This window comes from Dasypus novemcinctus, chromosome 2 (genome assembly GCF_030445035.2).
Source record: "Dasypus novemcinctus isolate mDasNov1 chromosome 2, mDasNov1.1.hap2, whole genome shotgun sequence".
In the NCBI taxonomy this organism is placed as follows: Eukaryota; Metazoa; Chordata; class Mammalia; order Cingulata; family Dasypodidae; genus Dasypus; species Dasypus novemcinctus.
Genome location: NC_080674.1, coordinates 148,444,388 through 148,465,549, shown reverse-complemented (window position 1 = coordinate 148,465,549; position 21,162 = coordinate 148,444,388). Strand labels below are relative to the sequence as shown.

The 21,162-nt window shown below is 36.7% G+C and overlaps 1 protein-coding gene and 1 non-coding gene across 5 annotated transcripts in view; one reads left to right on the top strand and one right to left on the bottom strand.

The window, feature by feature from the left end:
- The window catches only part of ANKHD1 (ankyrin repeat and KH domain containing 1), a 153,332-nt gene that overhangs the window by 106,871 nt on the left and 25,299 nt on the right, over positions 1-21,162 (bottom strand). For all 4 annotated transcript variants that reach the window (XM_004477843.5, XM_058279788.2, XM_012519396.4 and 1 more), the window contains exons 2-3: positions 7,381-7,534; positions 450-606 (exon numbers count right to left, since the gene is read on the bottom strand). In XM_004477843.5, coding sequence (XP_004477900.2) covers positions 450-606; positions 7,381-7,534 — 311 coding nt within the window. The remainder of the gene's footprint in view (positions 1-449; positions 607-7,380; positions 7,535-21,162) is intronic.
- Positions 6,560-6,661, top strand: LOC111760390 (U6 spliceosomal RNA). The gene has a single exon (XR_002794086.1). It is a non-coding gene; the product is annotated as a U6 spliceosomal RNA (small nuclear RNA).

The window sequence follows — 21,162 nt, the reverse complement described above, 5'->3', positions numbered from 1 at the left end:
GCCTGAGAGTCTGCATTTCTAACAAGTTCTTAGGTGATAATGATACTGCCATATTTGAGTAACAAGCAACTAGACTATTGCATTATCAACCAATTTACGACTACTCAAGCAGTTGGTTTAGGATTTACTGCTATAACTTTTAGAATAAATAGATTCCTTAGAAATGGAAACCAGATTTTATTCAGTTTGGGTTTCTCACAGACTCAAGTGTAGTTACAACCCACAAGTCTCAAAAAATATGAAGGACGTGAATACAAGAAAAAATATCATCTATATATGCCATTAATATACATATTTATACATCCTCTTAAAATATAGCATTCATTTTAATATTCATTTGGCTAATATTTATAATACCTCTAAAAGATACATTTAACCAAATTCTGCTATATCTCCAAAATTCACTAAAAAATGTGTCTAATACCCAGTTGAAGTCATTAAACACATACGTATCTACTTGTCCTGCATTATTGCCATTTTCTGCTCTCATCCGGGTCAGTGCAGCAGCAGCTTCATCCAGCGCACAACTAACTGAGGATGTCAGTCTCCGGAGTACCTCAGGATCCGCAAAAGCTTTACCATCAGCAGTTGACAATTTGCCAATTCCTTCAATCAGGTAGTGCAAGGGAAGAAAAAGCAAACAAATGCAAATTGTAATTACATTTCTAGACACTTTAGGGCAAAGCAATGGCAAAGTCTTCACAGATAAGGTTGACATTCAGAAGATAAACCTAATAATTTTAAATGTGCCACTAACAACAAAGGTCATAGCATAATCATTCATAGTTTTAGACTATCCATCTTTATAACGCACATAATATAAATCTGTCCTCTACCTAATCCCAAATGTGACTTAATATGATGCTTACTGTGTCAAATGAGAGAAATTTCTCTCAAATAGTCACACCATAAGTTATCTAGTACAGGATCACAACAGTCTATACTATTTTCAGTAGTAATGAGATACTCTGTAAAATTATAGCAAATAATCCAACAGTTTCTTCCTCTGGTTGAATATCCACTTAGAACCATCTTCTGGGGCAATGTTTTAAATTAAAAAAAGTTCATTTTTATATTTAATATTTATTATGTGCTGATGATGTACTAGACATAGAAAAGACAAAAAGAAATAAAGCATAGCTTATATCCTTAAGGAGCTCACAGTCTGGAGGGACTACTGGATGTCTAAATTAACAATAAATCTTTTTCTCTGGATTAATGAGGAAGTCAATGATCACTATGACAAAAAAATTTAGTTGATATTACTGTTGTCTTTCACTGCTGAAAAATGACAGAAAAATAGTCATAAAATTTTGGAGAACTAAAACAAACAAAAAAAAGGAATTAAAGACTTGCCCAATGAGATACTGAATGTATTATGGTGCTTTGCAAATTATAACACAGTGATACTGGGAAGCGGACTTGGCCCAGTGGTTAGGGCGTCCGTCTACCACATGGGAGGTCCACGGTTCAAACCCCGGGCCTCCTTAACCCGTGTGCAGCTGGCCCATGCGCAGTGCTGATGTGCGCAAGGAGTGCCATGCCGCGCAGGGGTGTCCCCCGCGTAGGGGAGCCCCACGCGCAAGGAGTGCGCCCCATAAGGAGAGCCGCCCAGCACGAAAGAAAGTGCAGCCTGTCCAGGAATGGTGGTGCACACACGGAGAGCTGACACAAGGTGACACAACAAAAAGAAACACAGATTGCTGTGCCACTGACAACAACAGAGGCAGAGACAAAGAAGAAGACGGAGCAAATAGACACAGATAACAGACAACTGGGATGGGGGGGTGAAGAAGGGGAGAGAAATAAAATAAGTAAATAAATCTTTAAAAAAAAAAAACAGTGATACTTGCACACATACAAAAAAGGTAATTATCAGGGATATAGGTTAGAGACAAGAAGAAGATTCTAGACCATCTGTGAATTGACTATGTGCTAAAAGTGACATTTTAAATCAGTGGGTACAGAAGGTCTTATTCAATAACCACTGGGCAGAAATTGCTATCCATTCTAAAATTAAGATCCCTAATTCATACCATTCACAAAAATAAGCACCACGTAGATTTAAGATCTAAATGTAAAAAATAAAACAATGCAAGTACTATTAGAGTATGTAGTATTTTTCTAGTAGGGAAGGCTTTTCTAAACATGAGACCAAATCTCAAAAACCACGAGGTAAAAGATTGATGAATTTGATTTTTTTTGAAAAAGATTTATTTACCAACCCCTGCCCCCCACTGTTTTTGTGATTGCTGTCTGCTTTCTGTGTCCGTCCGCTGTATGTTCTTCAGCGTCTGCTTGTCTTCTCTTTAGGTGGCACCAGGAACCAATCCCGGGACCTTCCGTAATGGGAGAGAGTCACCACCTCTCTTGCGCCACTTCAGTTCCCTGGTCTGCTGCATGTCTTCTCTCTCCTTTGTGTCTCTTTTTGTTGCATTATCCTGCTGCACCAGTTCTTTACTTGGGTCAGCTTGCAGCACGGATGGCTTCCCTTCACCAGGAGGCCCTGGGTATCGAACCCTGTATACCTCCTACATGATAGATGGGACCCCAATCATTGAGCCACATCTCTTCCCAAGTTTGATATTAAAAATATTTAATTTCAGTAAAAAATCTATACAATTAAAGACACCATAAATAAAGTTAAGGAGGAAAAAAACAGGGGAAATCACATATGCAACCCCAGACAATGAATACATATCACTCATTTATAAAGCACTATCATACAGCTTACCAATAATAAAACGAAAGTAAACTAAAATGGTAAGATATTATTTCTCATCTATGAAATTGACAAAAAAAATTAAGAATGAGGAATGAGGCACTTTCGAAAAATGATGATAGGAATATATACCTGTAAAAACTTGGGGAACCAATCTGATAACAGTTTAAAAATGCAAATATCCTTTAGGAAAAAAAAATCCTTTGACCCAGTGATAGCCCTTTCTAGGAATCTGTTCTATACAGATACTTGCACAAGAAAAGTTATACATCTTTAAGTATATAAACTACAATATTCATTGTGGCACTGAAAAAATTGAAAATAACCTACATATCCCTTACAAGGAATTGGTTAAAATAATTATGGTACATCCAGGTTACAGAATATTATCTAATCCTTTACAAGAAGGAGAAAGACCAATATACACTGTCATGGAAGTATGTCCACAATAAATTTATAAAAGGAAAACGATAATAGATTTTGTATAATATGATCCCACTTTATTCTTTTTTATTACGTATGTTCAAACATATACATGTTTTTATGTCACAAGGAAAAGATTCTGGAAAGGCTTTACTTAATACCTTCCATACTGCTTTAGCTATTTTATAATATACAGTACATTAAAATTTAGAAAACAAATTTTTAAAATTCTCATATAAAATTGTTAAGTCTTAATTTCCTCTAAGATTCTTAACGAAAAAGATATTTTTAGCTTCCTTTTGTTTCAGTTAAAAAAGTATCAAGAATTAAATATGGAGAAGCAGATATGGCTCAAGCAATTGGGCTCCCGTCTACCATACAGGAGGTCGAGGGTTCAATACCAGGGCCTCCTGGTGAAGGTGAGCTGGCTCACACGGAGTGCTGTCCCGTGCAAGACTACTGCCCTGCGCAGAGTGCGGCCCATGCAGAAAGCTGGCACAGCAAGATGATGCAACAAAGAGACACAGAGAAAAGACAATAAAAGATGCAACAGACCAGGGAGCTGAGGTGGTATAAGGGAATGAGTGCCTCTCTCCCACTCCGGAAGGTTCCAGGATTGGTTCCCAGAGCCGCTTAATAAGAATACAAGCAGACACAGATGAACACACAGTAAATAAGACACAGAGAGCAGACAACAGTGGGGGGAGAAATAAATAAAACAGATCTTTAAAAAAAAAAAAAAAAGAATTAGATTGGGTACACATATAGCTCAGTGGTTAAATGCCTGCTCCCCATGTATGAGGTTTTGGGTTCAATTTCTAGTACCTTCTTAATAATAATAATAATAATTAAATTTCACAAAGAACCCTATTAACAACAACAAGAACCCTATTAACAACAATTAGGTAAAAGACCTAAATAGACATTTCTCTAAAGAAAATACACAAATGGTCAATAAACACATGGAAAAAAATGCTTGATATTACTAGTCATTATGGAAATGCAAATCAAAACCACAAAATACTACTTCATATCCACTAAGATGGCTATTATTTAAAAAGTAGAAAATAACAAGGATATGGAGATATTAGAACATTTGTGAATTCCTGGTCAGAATGTAAAATGGGGTTGCCACTGTGGAAAAGTTTGGAAGCTCCTCAAAAAGTTAAAAAGAATTATGATATTATCTGGCAATTCCACTTCTGGGTATATATCCAAAAGAACTGAAAACAGGGACTCAAACACATAATTGTGTGCCAAAATACTAGCAGCATTATTCACAATAATCAAAAGGCAAAAGCAACACAAGTGTCTATCAATAGATGAATGGCTAAACAAAAAGTGGTATATACATAACGATGAAATATTATTCAATCATAAAAAGGAATGAAATTCTGATACATGCTACCACATGAATGAACCTTAAAAACATTATGCTAAATGAAATAAGCCAGATACAAAAGACTACTATATTGTATGATTCCACATTATAAAATATCCAGAATAGGCAAACTCAGAGAGATAGAAAGTAGATTATAGATTAACAGGGGTGAGGAAAGAGGGGAAACAGAGTTATTGCTTAATAGGTACAGAGTTTCTGTTTGGGGTAATGAATAAGTTTTGGTAATTGACAATGGTGATGGGTTGCACAACACTGTGAATGTAATTAATGCCACTGAATTGTTCACTTAAAAATGGTCAAAATAGCAACTTTTATGCTATATATGTTACTACAAAAATTTTTTAAAAATAATATTTCTCTCTCATAATTAAAAACACAAACATACAATACAGTGAATCCTACGTTAAACCATGGACTATAGTTAATAGAACAATTATAAAAACGTGCTTTCATCAATTGTAATAAGCATATCATACCAGTGCAAGGTGTTAAGAATAAGGTATTATAAGGGAACCCTGTATTTTATGCATTTTTCTTTAAACCCACAACTTTTCTAAAAAAAGAAAAAAAGAAAATGCTCCAACACTTCCAAAAAAAACCCCAAAACACAAAAATATAAATCTAAAAAATTCCTCTAAAATTTTATAAACTCAACACTGACCAAAAAGCAAATGAAAATATTGAAGCGTACACACACAAAAGCACTCATTAAACAACTGACTTGCATAGATATTAGAAAAGGGTATATACCATTTTTAAAAACATATTATGATTTCTTTGGACACAAAATCAAATCCAACAATATTTGGCACGCAAAAAGTCATATTTCCAAGGCTTGTTTTCTAATAATATAGATATGAAGACAAGCAATTCTAAGGAATCTAGCTGCTTAAAAGGCTTTAATGTACCAAATTTACTATGAACCAAAAGAGAAAATGGGAGAAGAAAAATGCTTAAGGCACTAGAAGAGCCAGGATTGAGTGAGAATCATGAGATGCACAAAAGAAAGTAAAATGAGTTTACCCCTTAATTATGGGCCATGGAGTAGTAGTCACAAGATGAATGGCATTGTAGTCTAAACCAGAGAGCAACGATGTTAATACTACCAGTAAACAAAGCTTAGTCTGGGGATGGAAAGGATATTAGTCCAGAGAAGCCTAATGGAAAGAAGAAAAACACCTATTCTTTCCTCCACATCTTTCTTTGTTCTATGAAAAACAAAAGTAAAATTCCAGAGCAGGATAAAAAAAATTAGGGTGTGCCACTGTATTCCCATTTTAGGAATTTTACATAGTATATCCCTAAATCACAACTAGAAGACTTACGAGAAATCCAGATCAGAAGGGAGGGACACCAAATGTAATAGCTAAATGATCAGCACACTTTAAAAAAAATTACTAGTCCTCCCCTAAATGAAGCAGTCTTATGCTACACTCTTAAACAATTTTCTTCAATCTAATTTTAAATTCCTATCAGTTCCAAAAAGAGACACCAGATGAACTGTATAGCAGCGATGAGCTGCCTGGACTAAGCCCTGCCCAAATTACAGATTTGTGAGCAAAATATATTTAAGCCACTATAAAAAAGGGAAAGAAAGAAAATAAAATAAAAATCTGCTACAACTTTTACCTATGCTTTTCCACGACAAACTTAAAGGACTAATAAAATATCACACAAATAACAATAACTATGTCTTTCCAAAATAATAAAAAAAACTAATTTTTAATCTAATACTTTTCTCCTAATCCATTATCTGATTAAATGAAACATTGTTTTTCTTCCTTTAGTAAGAAATATGTTAAAAGGCTGCTGTGATTTTTCTGAATACTTTTCTATTTTTAATATTTAAGTATTCAGAAACTGAAAGAAACTTATTTTGAATTTTCTGCATTTGAATAGTTTTAACATGAGATGAGATATATAAGGTATTCTATCTAGCAAGTTTCTAGGCCCTACTTAAAAAAAAAAAAAAAAAGCTATAAATTCTTCTGGATTAAATTCTTACATGTGTAGTACTCACTTCGGCAGTACATATAATTGGAACAATACAGAGAAGATTAGCATGGCCCCTGAGCAAGGATGACATGCAAATTCATGAAGCGTTCCATACTGAAAAAAAAATTTTTATGTGTGTAATGTGCACAAATATTTGTATTAAATAAGTAACAGAGTGCCACACAAAATGAATATATCTCAAAGGTCATATACAAAGATTAGAAAAAGTAAACTTTCTTCTTAAACTATTTAAATATAGCTAAAATGTGTTAATTACAATGGAAACTTGGTATAGCAAATAATGAAAAGGTTGTGTAATATAAAACAGTGATAAGTATATATTATTTTGAGAAAGCATCACAGATTTTTATTTTCTATTACATCTTTCAGTCCAATTTTACATCCATTTTTATATTTAAATGTTTTCTAAGTAAAAACAATCTATTACTAAGTTACATACAGATTAAAGTGAACAAGTGGTAGCAAGCAGAGTTAAATCAGGTCAGAGAAAAAGATTTCTAATTTGATGAACTAAATTTATCTCCCACATTATTATTTTATAATGTAACTGGTAAAAGATAATTTTTGTTAATAAACAGCTGTGTACCCCTCTAAAAATTAAGAGTTGAGTCCAGAAATCACTCATTGAAAACTTTGAAGCCAGAATTTTAAAATATAAACTGTAATATTTTCTATCCAAAATAAAAAATAAAATACATTTTAAAGAGATTTCAAGTTATGCATAATATATATATGCTTTTGGAATAATCTTGTATCATTTTGTATAGAGGGACAGACTTTGAAAGAGATGGAAAAGAGAAAACAAAAAATAACGTACCTGCTGCTTCTAGCAAGGCTTCTAGTCGTGCCTGTGTTTCTGGATCCACAGTGCGTAAGTCTGCTCCTTCTGCAGTACTTGATAAGAATATCTCTGATGTTGTTTTAAGCACTGGGTTATCCAGATCTTCTTGGTCCAAAATAAAGGATTCAACCTGTTTATGAATTAAAGATGCAATATTCAGGAAACTGGTATCATTATAGTTAGAATACCTATACTTTAGGATAATATTTCGGATATGGAATTTAAATATAACAAGATAAATTATTGTAGAAACATGGAATTATGGGAAGGGACTTTGAGGAGCCTTCCCAAATGTTTATCTTCAGACATGACAACAGGTATATTCCAGGTACACTAATCTAAAATTTCCTGGAGAGCACTGTATCTTCTATGCCTAGGACAAAGCCTAAAGAACAGTTTTGTTTTTCAATTTAAATGAGTACATGAACATAATCCTTAAAAAATTCTATAGGACCTGATAGTAAAAACATGAGTTAGCACAGATAAGTCATTTCTGACCCTTAAATATAAAAAAATGGACTTAGGGAGTAGATATGCTTCAAGTGGTTGAGTGCCTGCTTCCCACATACGAGGTCCTAGGTTTCATCCCTCATACCTCCTAAAAAACAAAACAAACAAATGAAAAAACCAACTCAGGGGAGCAGGTGTAGCTCCATGGTTGAGTGCCTGATTCCCAAATACAACGCCCCAGGTTCAATCCCCGGCCCCAGGACCCACAAAAAACCAGACTTAACCCACTGCCAAGTATCTGGAATCTTATATTCAGGAAAGCTCCATGAGGTTATGAACCATACCTGTGTGTTCACTGCTCTATCCTCTGGGCCTAAGAATACCTGGTACAAAATAGGCATTCAATAAATATTTGCTGAAATGAAGGAATGGTATAAGCAAAATCACCTTACAAAAATAAACATGTAACCCTCCAATTACAAATCAAGCTAATTCTAAATGAAATTTCTTAAATAAAATATGTCCAACATTTTTTGGAAAGCACTTTGGAAATGTGCATTAAAATACTTCAAAAAGCTCATGCCTTTAAACAATTCCTTTTTAAACAACCTATCCCTTAAAAATTATCTAATAGCTAGATAAAAATTAATGTGCAAATAATGTCTTTCTGTGAACTAGAACAGATATACATCACTATTGCAGGGCGGTAGGAATGTGGAGAAGCATGTTAAAAATACAATTAATGTAACCTATGGACTACAGTTAACGGCAATACTGTAACATTCTTGCATCAATGCCAAAGATGTACTGTGCTGATTATGGGGGAGGTATGGAAAAAATATGCCAAATGTACAAATAGTCTGATATTATCTCATAATCTGTAACAAATATTCCACAACAGTGTGGTATGTTGGTGAGGGGTACTGTATGGGAATTCCACACATGTGCATGATTGCTTTATAAGTTCACAACCTCTGTAATAAAATAATTTTTAAAAATTACTAGGTTTACCTAGAATAATGAAACTTGCAGATTGAACTTAAAGGCTATGGAATAATGAGGTTATTGAAAATTTGACTTTAATAAAATAGGTATCAATTTTTGGAAAAAAAATTCATGTTCAAGTATTTTCATGGTAACAAAATTATAAAAATGAAGGAAAAAAACTAAAATTGGGAATCTGATTAATACATTTTGTATATTCACATAATGGACTAATATGCAGTCTTTAAAAACTGCTTTTGAAGTATATTTAATGGCATGAAAAAATATTCATAAAATTAAGAGATATCACAAGATTCAAAACAGTATGATACTTAATTTTGCTAAAAGTATTTAGGTGTGTATGTAAACATGAACATGAGTACTCACGTGTATACTCATGGTATCTATTTATATATTTATGTCTATAATATGTAAATATGCATAACCTGAGAAGTTAAAATATTTGTAGATAGATAAGGAAAAAGGAACTGAAAGGTTAAGTACTTCTCCAAGGTCACACAGCTAATAAATGGCAAAGTCAGGTTTCAAACCCAGGCTATATATGACTAGAGAGTATATGCTCTTTACCACAAGGTTACATTACCTCACAAATTCATAAACAAAGGACCAAGTATCTGGGCTACATGATTTCGCATATATGGATAGGTGGTCATAAGTTTTTACAATGGATACCAAATGAAGATATCCTAATAAAGACAATAAAGTTAAAATAATTTGGATATATTTTACTTACCTAGTGATATACTATAATTTTAAATGACAAATCTTTAACTTCAGAATAACATTGAACCACGAACTATGTTGCAACAGTTTCTATAACATGTAATTACAAAGAAGATGCCATTCTAGAGCCATGCCCATGGATAAACGTAAATTACTAGTTTTCAAATGACCTTGAAAGGTAACTTGTACAACAAAGAGCTCCAAGAAATTATATAGGTATCTACAGGATAATACAGCTGCCAGATGATAGGATAAGTAAAACCATCATTATAGTGGGAAAATCATGTAATTTTTTATTAAAGATGGTATTTAGATGTTAACATCTCCATTTTATAGAAAGCATTGGTCTAATACCGGCTGACAAATTTATGTATTTTGTAACACTTAAAAAAATCCAAATTAAGGATTTCCAAGTGTTTCCCATTCATTTCCCCAATACTCACTGAAGGCTTGTTATATACAAAGCACCATCAGAACAAAAACATGGCAGAAGAAATAACACAAAGACTTCAACCGTTATTACAAAATAGTTGAGAAGTAAATAGTATAGGAGGGAGAAAAATCATTTCCAGTCCCAGGAATCCATGAAGATTTTGAACAAGTAGCAGCATTTGATCTAGGTTTTGAAAGATGCACAGAATTTCAATAGGTGGTCCAATATGGAGACAGAGGTAGGCAAAAGAGTAAGAGTATCTCAGGTGAAGAAAGCAAATCAAATAGAAAATGGGCTGGGAGATGCATTCAGGAAGTGACGGAAATCTTTAAAAAAAAATTGTAAGGTTGACTGTGGGAACATAGTAGAGTAGGAAGCTCCAGGAATCAGTCCCTCCACCAGAGCAACTAATAAACAGGCACGTACTGTCTGAATAAACCATTGTGAACTTCTGGAGTCTTAAGGAACACTGTGCGGCATCCAAGGAAGAGCAGGAGGAAGAGAATGGTAAATCATGGTAAATACTAATATATTGCATTCTATAGGCAGTGGCAAACATTACCTACCCCCCAACCTTCCTGCAGGCAGCTGTGAAGTACTCAAATGAAGCCTCTGCTATAGCTTGCTGGTGTCAGGGTGGCATACAAAGATCTAGTTCCCCAAGATTCAGGGGTGTGCAGTTCAATAGCTTATCACTGCTTTTGATTAGCTACTTCAGATTAGTGGGGTACCCAGCTCTGAGAGTGACCATTGTCCCAAACTACCCTGAGCAAAAGAGGCAGAGAAGTCTCTTCCTCAAAACAACATAAAATAGTTGAAGAACTGCATTTACTGGACACGTGCCTACTCAAGAAAACACAGCTTCAAAGAGTCATAGGAAAAGCTCCTGACACCATGCTGGCAGTATAGAGCTGACCAGAGTGTACCCAGACACCTTCCAGCTGTGAGGCTGACTGGGGAAACACCTCTCCAGCTAGCCTCCCCTCCAAGAATTTGTCCTGCAGACAAAAGCAGCTTGAAACAGCAAAAGCAGTATAGGAAACAATTGAGGGAAACGGACTTGGTCCAGTGGATAGGGCGTCCATCTACCACATGGGAGGTCTGCGGTTCACACCCAAGGCCTCCATGACCTGTGTGGAGCTGGCCCATGCGCAGTGCTGGTGCGCGCAAGGAGTGCCGCATCACACGGAGGTGTCCCCCGCGTAAGGGAGCCCCACGCACAAGGAGTGCGCCCCATAAGGAGAGCTGCCCAGTGGGAAAGAAATTTCAGCCTGCCCAAGAATGGCGCCACACACATGGAGAGCTGACACAGCAAGATGACGGAACAAAAAGAGACACAGATTCCTGTGCCGCTGACAACAACAGAAGTGGACAAAGACGACGATGCAGCAAATAGACACAGAGAACAGACAACCAAGGCAGGGAGAGAAATAAATAAAATAAATCTTAAAAAAAAAAAAAAAGGAAACAATTGAGTAGGACAAGCAGGGCAAAGGTCTACCTGCCTTAAGTCTGGATGTGGAGTACCAAAGAGAGGGGCATAAGAGAGAGGGACAAGTTCTGTTTCCTAGAGATAAGAGAGAATATTCAAATTCCGATCAACAGGGGAACTCCTAGGGCCACCAACAAGCAGAAGCCCAGGACAAGATACAGGTCCAGAAAAGACAGGGAGGACCTGCATTTTCATTTGTTTTAGGATGACCTTCTTGATAGGAGGATTGAACCTTGAAGGAGAGCACCAGCCAATGCAAATCAAAGCCAATTTGCAAAGTCAATGAAAGTGTTTTTTTTGCATTGGTTTGCTTGGTTTTGTTAATGCCTGGCACTCAAAATATCTGTCATTATCACTAGCTGGATACAAAGTCAAGAAACAAACAGTTCAGGAACTAAATCTGAATTAACATGTTAAAATGTATAGTGTGCAAAAAAAAGATTAAAAGACAAACAAAGAAACTGGAGATCATGGCCCATCAAAAGGAAGAGGATAAAAATCTAGAAAACATTAAAACAAAGAAGACCTGACTGTGGACATACCAGAAAAAGATTGGAAAAAAAAAATCTTTAATATGCTCAAGGAGATGAAGGAAAACATAAAGAACTAAAAGAATGAATGAATATAAGAATTTCAATAAAGAGAAAGAAATGTGAAAAGGAACCAAATAGAACTACTATAGGTGAAAACCACAATAACTGAAATGAAAAATTCCCAGGAGGGTTTCAACATCAGATTAGAGAAGGCAGAAGAATCAGTAGACTTGAAGACAGGACAACTGAAATGAGTTGGAAGAAGGACCAGAAAGAAAAAAAAATTAGAAAAAGCAAAAATAGCCTAAGAGATCTGTGGGACACCAATACACCTGTTATAGGAGTCCCAGAGGGAGAAGGAAAAGGGAAGAGGAATATTCAAAATAATAATAACAGGAAGCAGATGTGGCTCAAGCATTTGGGCTCCTGTCTACCACATGGGAGGTCCCAGGTTCAGTTCTTAGGGCCTCCTGGTGAGGGCAAGCTGGGACACACAGGAAGTTGGCCCGCATGATGAGCTGATGCAACAAAAAAGAAATACAGAGAAAAGGCAATGACACAACAAACCAGGGACCTGAGTTGACTCAAGCAACTGAGTGCCTCTCTACCACATCAGAAGGTAACAGGATTGGTTCCCAGTGCCTCCTAAAGAAAAGACGAGAAGAGAAGACAAGCAGACACAGAGAACATACAGTGAATAGACACAGAGCAGACAGCAAGCACAAGCAGCAAAAGGGGGTGGGGAATAAATAAATCTTTTTTAAAAAAAACAAAACAAATCCACAACAAAGTAATAACAGAAAACTTCCCAAATTTGACAAAAGACACCTCCAAGAAGCTTATTAACACCAAACAGATAAAATGAAGAAAAATACATACAGACACAGGATGGTCAAACTGCCAAATGCAAAGGACAAGATAATTATCAAAGCTGCAAGAGAAAAATAAACACATTATGTACAAGGGAGTCCCAATTAGATTAAGTGTTGATCTTTTATCAGAAACCATGGAGGCAAGGATGCAGTAGGCAGAAAAATTTAAAGGGCTGAGAAAACAATTGCCAATCAAGAATTTTATGTCCAACAAGACTTTCCTTCAAAAGTGAAGGTGAGATTAAGACATTCCAGATAAACAAAAGTTCAGGAAGGGAAGCAGACTTGGCCCAATGGATAGGGCGTCCACCTACCACATGGGAGGTCTGCGGTTCAAACCCCAGGCCTCCTTGACCCGTGTGGAGCTGGCCCATGTGCGGTGCTAATGCACACAAGGAGTGCCCTGCCACGCAGAGGTGTCCCCCGTGTACGGGAGCCCCACGTGCAAGGAGTGCGCCCCGTAAGGAGAGCCGCCCAGCATGAAAGAAAGTGCAACCTGACCAAGAATGGCGCTGCACAGAGAGCTGACACAACAAGATGACGCAACAAAAAGAAACACAGATTCCCAGTGCTGCTGATAAGGATAAAAGGGGTCACAGAAGAACATACAGCAAATGGACACAGAGCAGACAACTGGCAGGGAGAGGAGGAGAAAGAAATTAAAAAAATAAATCTTAAAAAAAAAAATACAGGGAGTTCATTACCACTAGACTCACCCTACGAACAACACTAAAGGGAATTCTTCAGACCAAAAGGAAAGGACAGTTGACAGTTGCTCAAAGTGGCATAAAGAAATAAAGACCTCTGATAAAAGTAACCTTTTAGGTAAATTATAAATGCTAGCATTATTGTATTGAATTTTACAGTATGTAAGGCTACTTCTTACTTCTAACAGGTGCTAAAATATAAAAACATAAAAAGTAATGGTAAACCTATGGTCTGGGCTTACAATGTATGAAGATATAATTCGTAACAAGTACAAAAAAAGATGGGGGAAAAGAGGGATATAGGAACAGTGGTAGATGCATGCCACTGAAGTTAAGTTGGTATCAAATAAAAAATGACTGCAGGGGAACAGATGTAGCTCAAGTAGCTAAGCGTCTGCTTCCTATGTACTAGGTCCTGGGTTTGATTCCTGGTATCTCCTAAAAAACAAACAAACGAGGAAAAACAACTCTCACTGGGGAGCAGATATAGCTCAATGATTGAGCACCTGCTTCCTATGTATGAGGTTCTTAAAAAAAAAAAAAAGACATATATTTAGGATGTTATACTTTAATCCCATGGTAACCACAAAGAAAATACACAAAAGAAATATATCCAGAAAGAAAAGAGAAGGGACCCAATATGGTACAATACAAAAAATTAAATAGGTATGAAAGTAGGCATTAATAGAACTGAAGGACAAAAAAAGATATAAGACTTGCAAAAACTAAATAGCAAAATGGCAGAAATCTTGTATTATCAGTAGTTACGTTAAATGTAAATGCATTAAACTCTCCAATCAAAAGGCGGAGATAGGCAGAATGAATAAATTAAGCATGACCCAACTATATGCTATTTACAGGAGACTCACCTTAAACTCAAAGGTTAAGTTGTTGAAGTAGAAAGATGGAAAAATATATATACCATGCAAGTAATAATCAAAAGAGAACCAGGGTATCTATACTAATATCAGATAAAAAGACTTTAAACAAAAAACTGTTACAAGGAACAAAGAAGGTAATTACATACTGATAAGAGTCAATTCAACAATAAAACGTAACGATTATAAACATATATGCAACTAACAAGAGTCCAAAAATACATGAAGCAAACACTGACAGATTTGAAGGGAGAAATTGGCAATTCTACATTAATAGTTGGAGATTTCAACACACCCTTTTCAATAATGGATAGAACATCTAGAAGAAGAGCAAAAAGGAAATAGACCTAACAGACACATATAGAACATTTCACCTGACAGCATCAGAATACACATTCTTTATTGCACACGAATCACTCTCCAGGATAGACCATCTATTAGGTCACAAAACAAGCCTCAATAAACTGAAAAATATTGAAATCATATAACATATCTTCTCTGACCACAATGAGGTTAGAAACCAGTAACAGATGGAGAAATGGGAAATTCACAAATGTGTGGAAATTAAACAATGTATTCTTAAACAACCAATGTGTCAAAGAAGTCATAAAGAACTAGGAAATATCTTGAGGCAACTGAAAATGAAAACACAACATACCAAAACTTATGCGGTGCAGCAAAGGTAGTGCTGAGAAGGAAATTTGTGGCTCTAAATGCTTAAATTAAAAAGGAAGAAAGATCTTAAATCAGAGATCTAACCTCAAAATTGGAGGATCTAGAAAAAAAGCAAACTAAAACCAAAGTGAGAAGAAGGAAGAAAATGACAAAGATTAGAATGGAGATAATAAAGAACAAGAGAGAGCATCAACAAAACCAAAAGTTGTCAATCTTATTGATCTTTTCAAAGAACCAATCTTCTAGCTAGAGAGAGGACAAAAATAATTAAAATCAGAAATGAAAAGGGTATATTTCTAGAGACCTCAAAAACAAAAGTAAAATAATTTTTTAAAAAACCTCTGACCCCACAGAAATAAAAAGGACTATAAGAAGATAATATGAACTGTATGCCAACAAATTAGATAACCTAGATGAACTGGACAAATTCCTAGAAACACACAAACTACCCCACACTAACCTAATAGTAAATAGAAGATCTCAACAAACCAGTAACTAGTTAAGAGATTGAATCAATCATTAAAAACCTCCCAAAAGAGGGGAAGCAGATTTGGTTCAATGGACAGAGCATCTACCTACCCCATGGGAGGGCCAGGGTTCAAACCCAGGACCTCCTGACCTGGATGGTGAGCTGGCCCACGTGCAGTGCTGATATGTGCAATGAGTGCCGTGCCATACAGGGGTGTCCCCACAAAGGGAAGCTCCTCGCCTAAGGAGTGTGCCCCATAAGGAGAGTCGTCCCAAGTGAAAAAAGTGCAGCCTGCACAGGAGTGGCACCGTACACACGCTGACACAGCAAGATGATGCAACAAAAAGAGACATGGATTCCTGGTGCCGCTGACAAGAATACAAGTGGACACAGAAGAACACATAGCAAATGGACACAGAGAAGAGACAACTGGGAGGGGAGGGGAGAGAAATAAAAAAATAAATCTTTGGAAAAAAAAAACCTCCCAAAAAGGGAAGTGGATGTGGCAAGTGATAGAGCGCCCACCTACCATATGGGAGGACCTGGGTTTGATCCCTGGAGCCTCCTGGTGAAAAAGAAGAGAAAGTGTGCCAGTGCCCACGTGCACAAGTACCCATGTGCACGAGTACCCATGTGGTGAGCCAGTGCCCCACCCAAGTAAGTCATGCAGCAAGATGATAAGACACATCAAAAGAGAAACAAACAAACAAACAAAAAGACAAGGGGAGAGACTATGTGAAGCACAGCAGAAACCAGGAACTGAGGTGGCGCAACAGACAGGAAACCTCTCTCCCCACCAGAGGTCTCCAGAATCAAATCCCGGTGAATCCTAGAGGAGAGAAAAAAAGAGAAGACAACACAGACAGCAAAAACAGCAGGGCGGGAGGAGGGGAAAGGGGGAAATAAATAAATAAATCTTAAAAAAAAAAAAAAAAAAAAAAGACCTCCCAAAAAAGAAAAGCTAGAACCACTTGACTTCACATGCGAAACCAAACATTCCAAGAAATAACATCAATCTTGCTCAAACTATTCTGAAAATGTTAAGAGGAGGGAACACTATCTAACTCATTCTTACGAGGCTAACATCGTCACTCTCATACAAAAGCCAGATAAAGAAACCACAAGATAGCAATCTCTCTTAGGAATACAGATGCAAAAATCCCCAACAAAATAGTAGCAAACCAAATCCACCAGGATATTCAAAGAATCATATACCATGATCAAATGCGATTCATCCCAGGAATGCAAGGATAGTGCAACATAAGAAAATCAATTAGTGTAATATGCTACATTAACAGATTACGGGAGAAAAACACATGATGATCTCAATTAATGCAGAAAAGGTGTTTTGACAAAACCCAGCACCCTTTCTTGATTAAAACACTTAGAAAACTAGGAATAGAAGGTGTGGTGGTTTGGAGCTGTATGACCCCAGAAAAACATGTTCTTAAACTTCCTATGGGTGTGAACCCATTGTAAATACGACCCTTTGATGAGGTTACTTAAGCCAAGATGTGTTTCACCTCAATCAAGATGGGTCTTAACCCTATTACTTTATAAGCAGAATGAAATTAAGACAGAGAGAAAGCAACAGGAGGGAAGCAGACTTGGTCCAGTTGTTAGGGCATCCGTCTACCACATGGGAGGTCCGCGGTTCAAACCTCGGGCCTCCTTGACCGGTGTGGAGCTGGCCCATGTGCAGTGCTGATGCACTCAAGGAGTGCTGTGCCACACAGGGCTGTCCCCCGCGTAGGGGAACCCCACGCGCAAGGAGTGCGCCCCGTAAGGAGAGCGGCCCAGCACGAAGAAAGTGCAGCCTGCCGAGGAATGGTGCTGCACACATGGAGAGCTGACATAAGATGATGCAACAAAAGAAACACAGATTCCCAAGCCATTGACAACAACAGAAGTGGACAAAGAAGAAGACGGAGCAAATAGACACAGAGAACAGACAACTGGGGTGGGGGAGGGGGAAGGGGAGAAAAATAAAGAAAAGAAAGAACAGGAGGCCAGAAGCTGAAATTCAACACACCCCAGAAGAGAACAGAGAAGCCAGGAGAGGCTGCAGCGTGCAACATTTGAGAGGAGCCAAGGACCACTGATTGCTGGCGGCCAGCCCCAGAATGCAGTCTTCATGCAGAAAGCATCACCTTGATGATGCCTTGATTTGGGTTTTCTCTTAGCCACAAAACTGTGAGCAAATAAATTCCCATTGTTTAATCCAACCCATTTCATGGTATTTGTTTAAGCAGCCAAGGAAACTAAAACAGAAGGAAACTTACCTACATGATAACAAGTATATAAGAAAAATTCACAACATCATATTCAGTGGTGAAATACTCTTCACCTTCCCCCTAAGATCAAGAACAAGACAAGGATGCCCACTGTCATCACTGCTATTCAACATCGTATTGAAAGTTCAGGCTGGAGCAATTAGGAAAGAGAAAAAATAAAAGCCATCCAAATTGGAAAAGAAGTAAAACTTCCCCTGTTTGCAGATGACATGATCCTATACACAGAAAATCCTGAAAAACCCATGACAAAGCTGCTAGAACTAATAAATGAATTCAGCAAAGTGGTGGGGTACAAGATCAACATGTAAAAATCAATAGTTTTTTACCGACTATTAATGAACAATCTGAGGAAGAAACCAAGAAAAAAAATCCATTTACAATAGCAACTAAAAGAACTATATATCTAAGAATAAATCTAACCAAGGATGTAAAGGATTTATACACAAGCCAAACAATGCTGAAAGAAATCAAAGAAGACCAAAATAAATGGACACCAGGATCACCAGCAGCTGATTTTGGTGAGAAAGCAACCCTGATAGTGCTTTGATTTGGATATTTCACAACCTATTAAAATCCCTATTAGAAAAGCCAACCCATATCTGATACTTTGTATTTGCAGCCCTGTGGCAAAAATAAGACAAAAAGATAATCCTTGTTTCTGGACTGGAAGCCTAAATATTGTTAAGGTGTCATTTCTAACCAAAGCAATTTACAGATTCAACACAGTCACAATAAAAATTCCAACAGCCTTCTTTGCAGAAATGGAAAAGTCAATCATCAAATTTTGGGGGGTTAAAAATGATGAGGTGGGGGGTGGGGAGTGGGTTATATGGGAACCTCTTATGTTTTTTGCTTTTTTATGTATTTCAATGTAACATTCCTTATGATCTATTAATTTTAATTTACAAAAAAACTACATGGGTAGGTAAGGGACCCCAAATAGCCAAAGCCATTTTGAAAAAGAAGAATGAAGTTGGAGGACTTGTATTTCCCAAACTTAGTATTTATTACAAAGCCACAGCAATCATAACAGCATGGAAAAAACAAACAAACAAACACCCACCACAACAAAAACTGTACAGTACTAGCACAAGGACTAACATATAGACGAGTGGAACTGAATTGAGAGCTCAGAAATCAACCACCACAATTATTAATAGAATTTTGGCAAAGATGCCAATGACAAAGGGAAAGAATAGTCTCTTCAACAAATGGTGCTGGGAGAACTGGATGTCCATTTGCAAAAGAATGAAAGTGGACCCCTACCTCACATGACATAAAAAAATCAACTCAAAATGGATAAAAGACCTAAAGATAGGAACCAGAACTATAAAACTATTTTTAAAAAAAAGAGAAGCATCTTCAGAACCTCTACGTTAGGCAATGGTTTCTTGACTTTACACCCAAAGCACAAGAAAAGATTTAAAAATTTAAAAATGGGACCTCACCAAAATTGAAAACTTTTGTGCAGTAAAAGTAAAAAGACAACCTTCACAATGGGAGAAAATATTTAGTAACTGCATAACCAACAAGTTTAATATCCAAAATACATAAATCAATCCTACAACTCAACAAGAAAAAGACAAAAACCCAATAAAAAAAAGACAAAAGGCTTGAATAGACATTTCTCCAAAGAAGATACACAAATGGCCAAAAAACACATGACAAGATGCTCAACATCTTTAGTCATTAGGGAAATGCAAATCAAAATCACAATGAGATACCATTTTACATTCTCTAGAATGGCTACTATTAAAGAAACAGAAAATTACAGAAAATTGGTTATTGGAGAGGATGTGGAAAAATAGGAACAGTTAATCATTACTAGTGAGAATGTAAAGTGGTGCAGCCATTATGGAAAACAGTTTGGCAGTTCCTCAGAAAGTTAAATATAGAATTACCATATGATCTGGTAATATACCAGACCATATACTCCTAGGTAATATACCCCAAAGAAAAGAAAACAGGCCCTTAAACAGAAAAGATATTTGCACTGGTCTTCATAGCGGCATTATTCACAACTGTCGAAATATGGAAGCTACTTAAATGTTCATCAGCTGATGAATGGAGAGACAAAATGTGGTATACACATTCAATGAAATATTATTCAGCCATGAAAAGGAATGACATTCTGATGAATGCTATAACATGGATGAACCCTGAAGATATCATGTTGAGTGAAACAAGTAAAAAGATTGTGTTCTCAACGATATGAAATAGTTAGAATAAGCAAATTCATAGAGCCAGAAACTAGAAGAGGTTACCAGGGGCTGGGGTAGAGTAGGGAATGGGGAGTTAATACTTAAATTGTACAGAATTTCTATTTGGGGTTATGAAAAGTTTTGGTAATGGGTGGTAGTGATGGTAGCACAACATTGTGAAAGTAATTAAAAGTATTGAAATAAATATATATTTGAATGTGATTAAAAGGGGAAAAGTTTAGGTTGTATATACGTTAAAAGAATAAAGATTTTAATTTTTTTAATAAAAAAAAATTTTTTTTAGAAGACACATAAATCATACAAAAGATTTTTTAAAAATATTCATACAGGAGCAGATGTAGCCCAAGTGGTTGAGTACCTGCTTTCCATGTACAAGGCACTGGGTTCAATCCCCAGTACCTTCTCAAAACATTAACACACAAACAAACAAAAACCAGCTTTTATTGGGGAGCAGATGTAGCTCAATGGTTGAGCACCTGCTTCCCATGTACAAGGTCCTGGGTTCAATCCCCAATAACTCCTAAAAGAGAAAAATCTGCCAGACTATACAACACAGTGAATCCTAGAGTAAACAATGAACTGTAGTAATAGCACAACTATTAAAATCTTCTTTTAGCAAATGTACCATACCCAATGCAAAGTGCTGAGTATACTTCTCAGATGTAACGGTGTTGCTGGGATTCAGAAAGCTGTAGTGGGCTTCTTCTCGGTCCAACCACTGAGCTGGTCGTTTCCAGTTGTCATATAAAATCCACTTGTCAGGAAGTGGCTGTGGCTCAATTAGTTGGGCTCCCATCTACTATATGGGAGGCTCTGGGTTTGTGTCCCAGGGCCTCCTTGTGAAGGCAAAGCTGGCCCATGCACCACAGAGAGCTGGCACAGCAAAATGCTGCAACAAAAGGGAGACAAGCAGATACAAAAAAAAAATGCGCAGCAAACAGACACAGAGAAGGGACAGCAAAAGAAAAGGAGCAAGCCACAAGGGGGGTAGTAAATAAATAAATA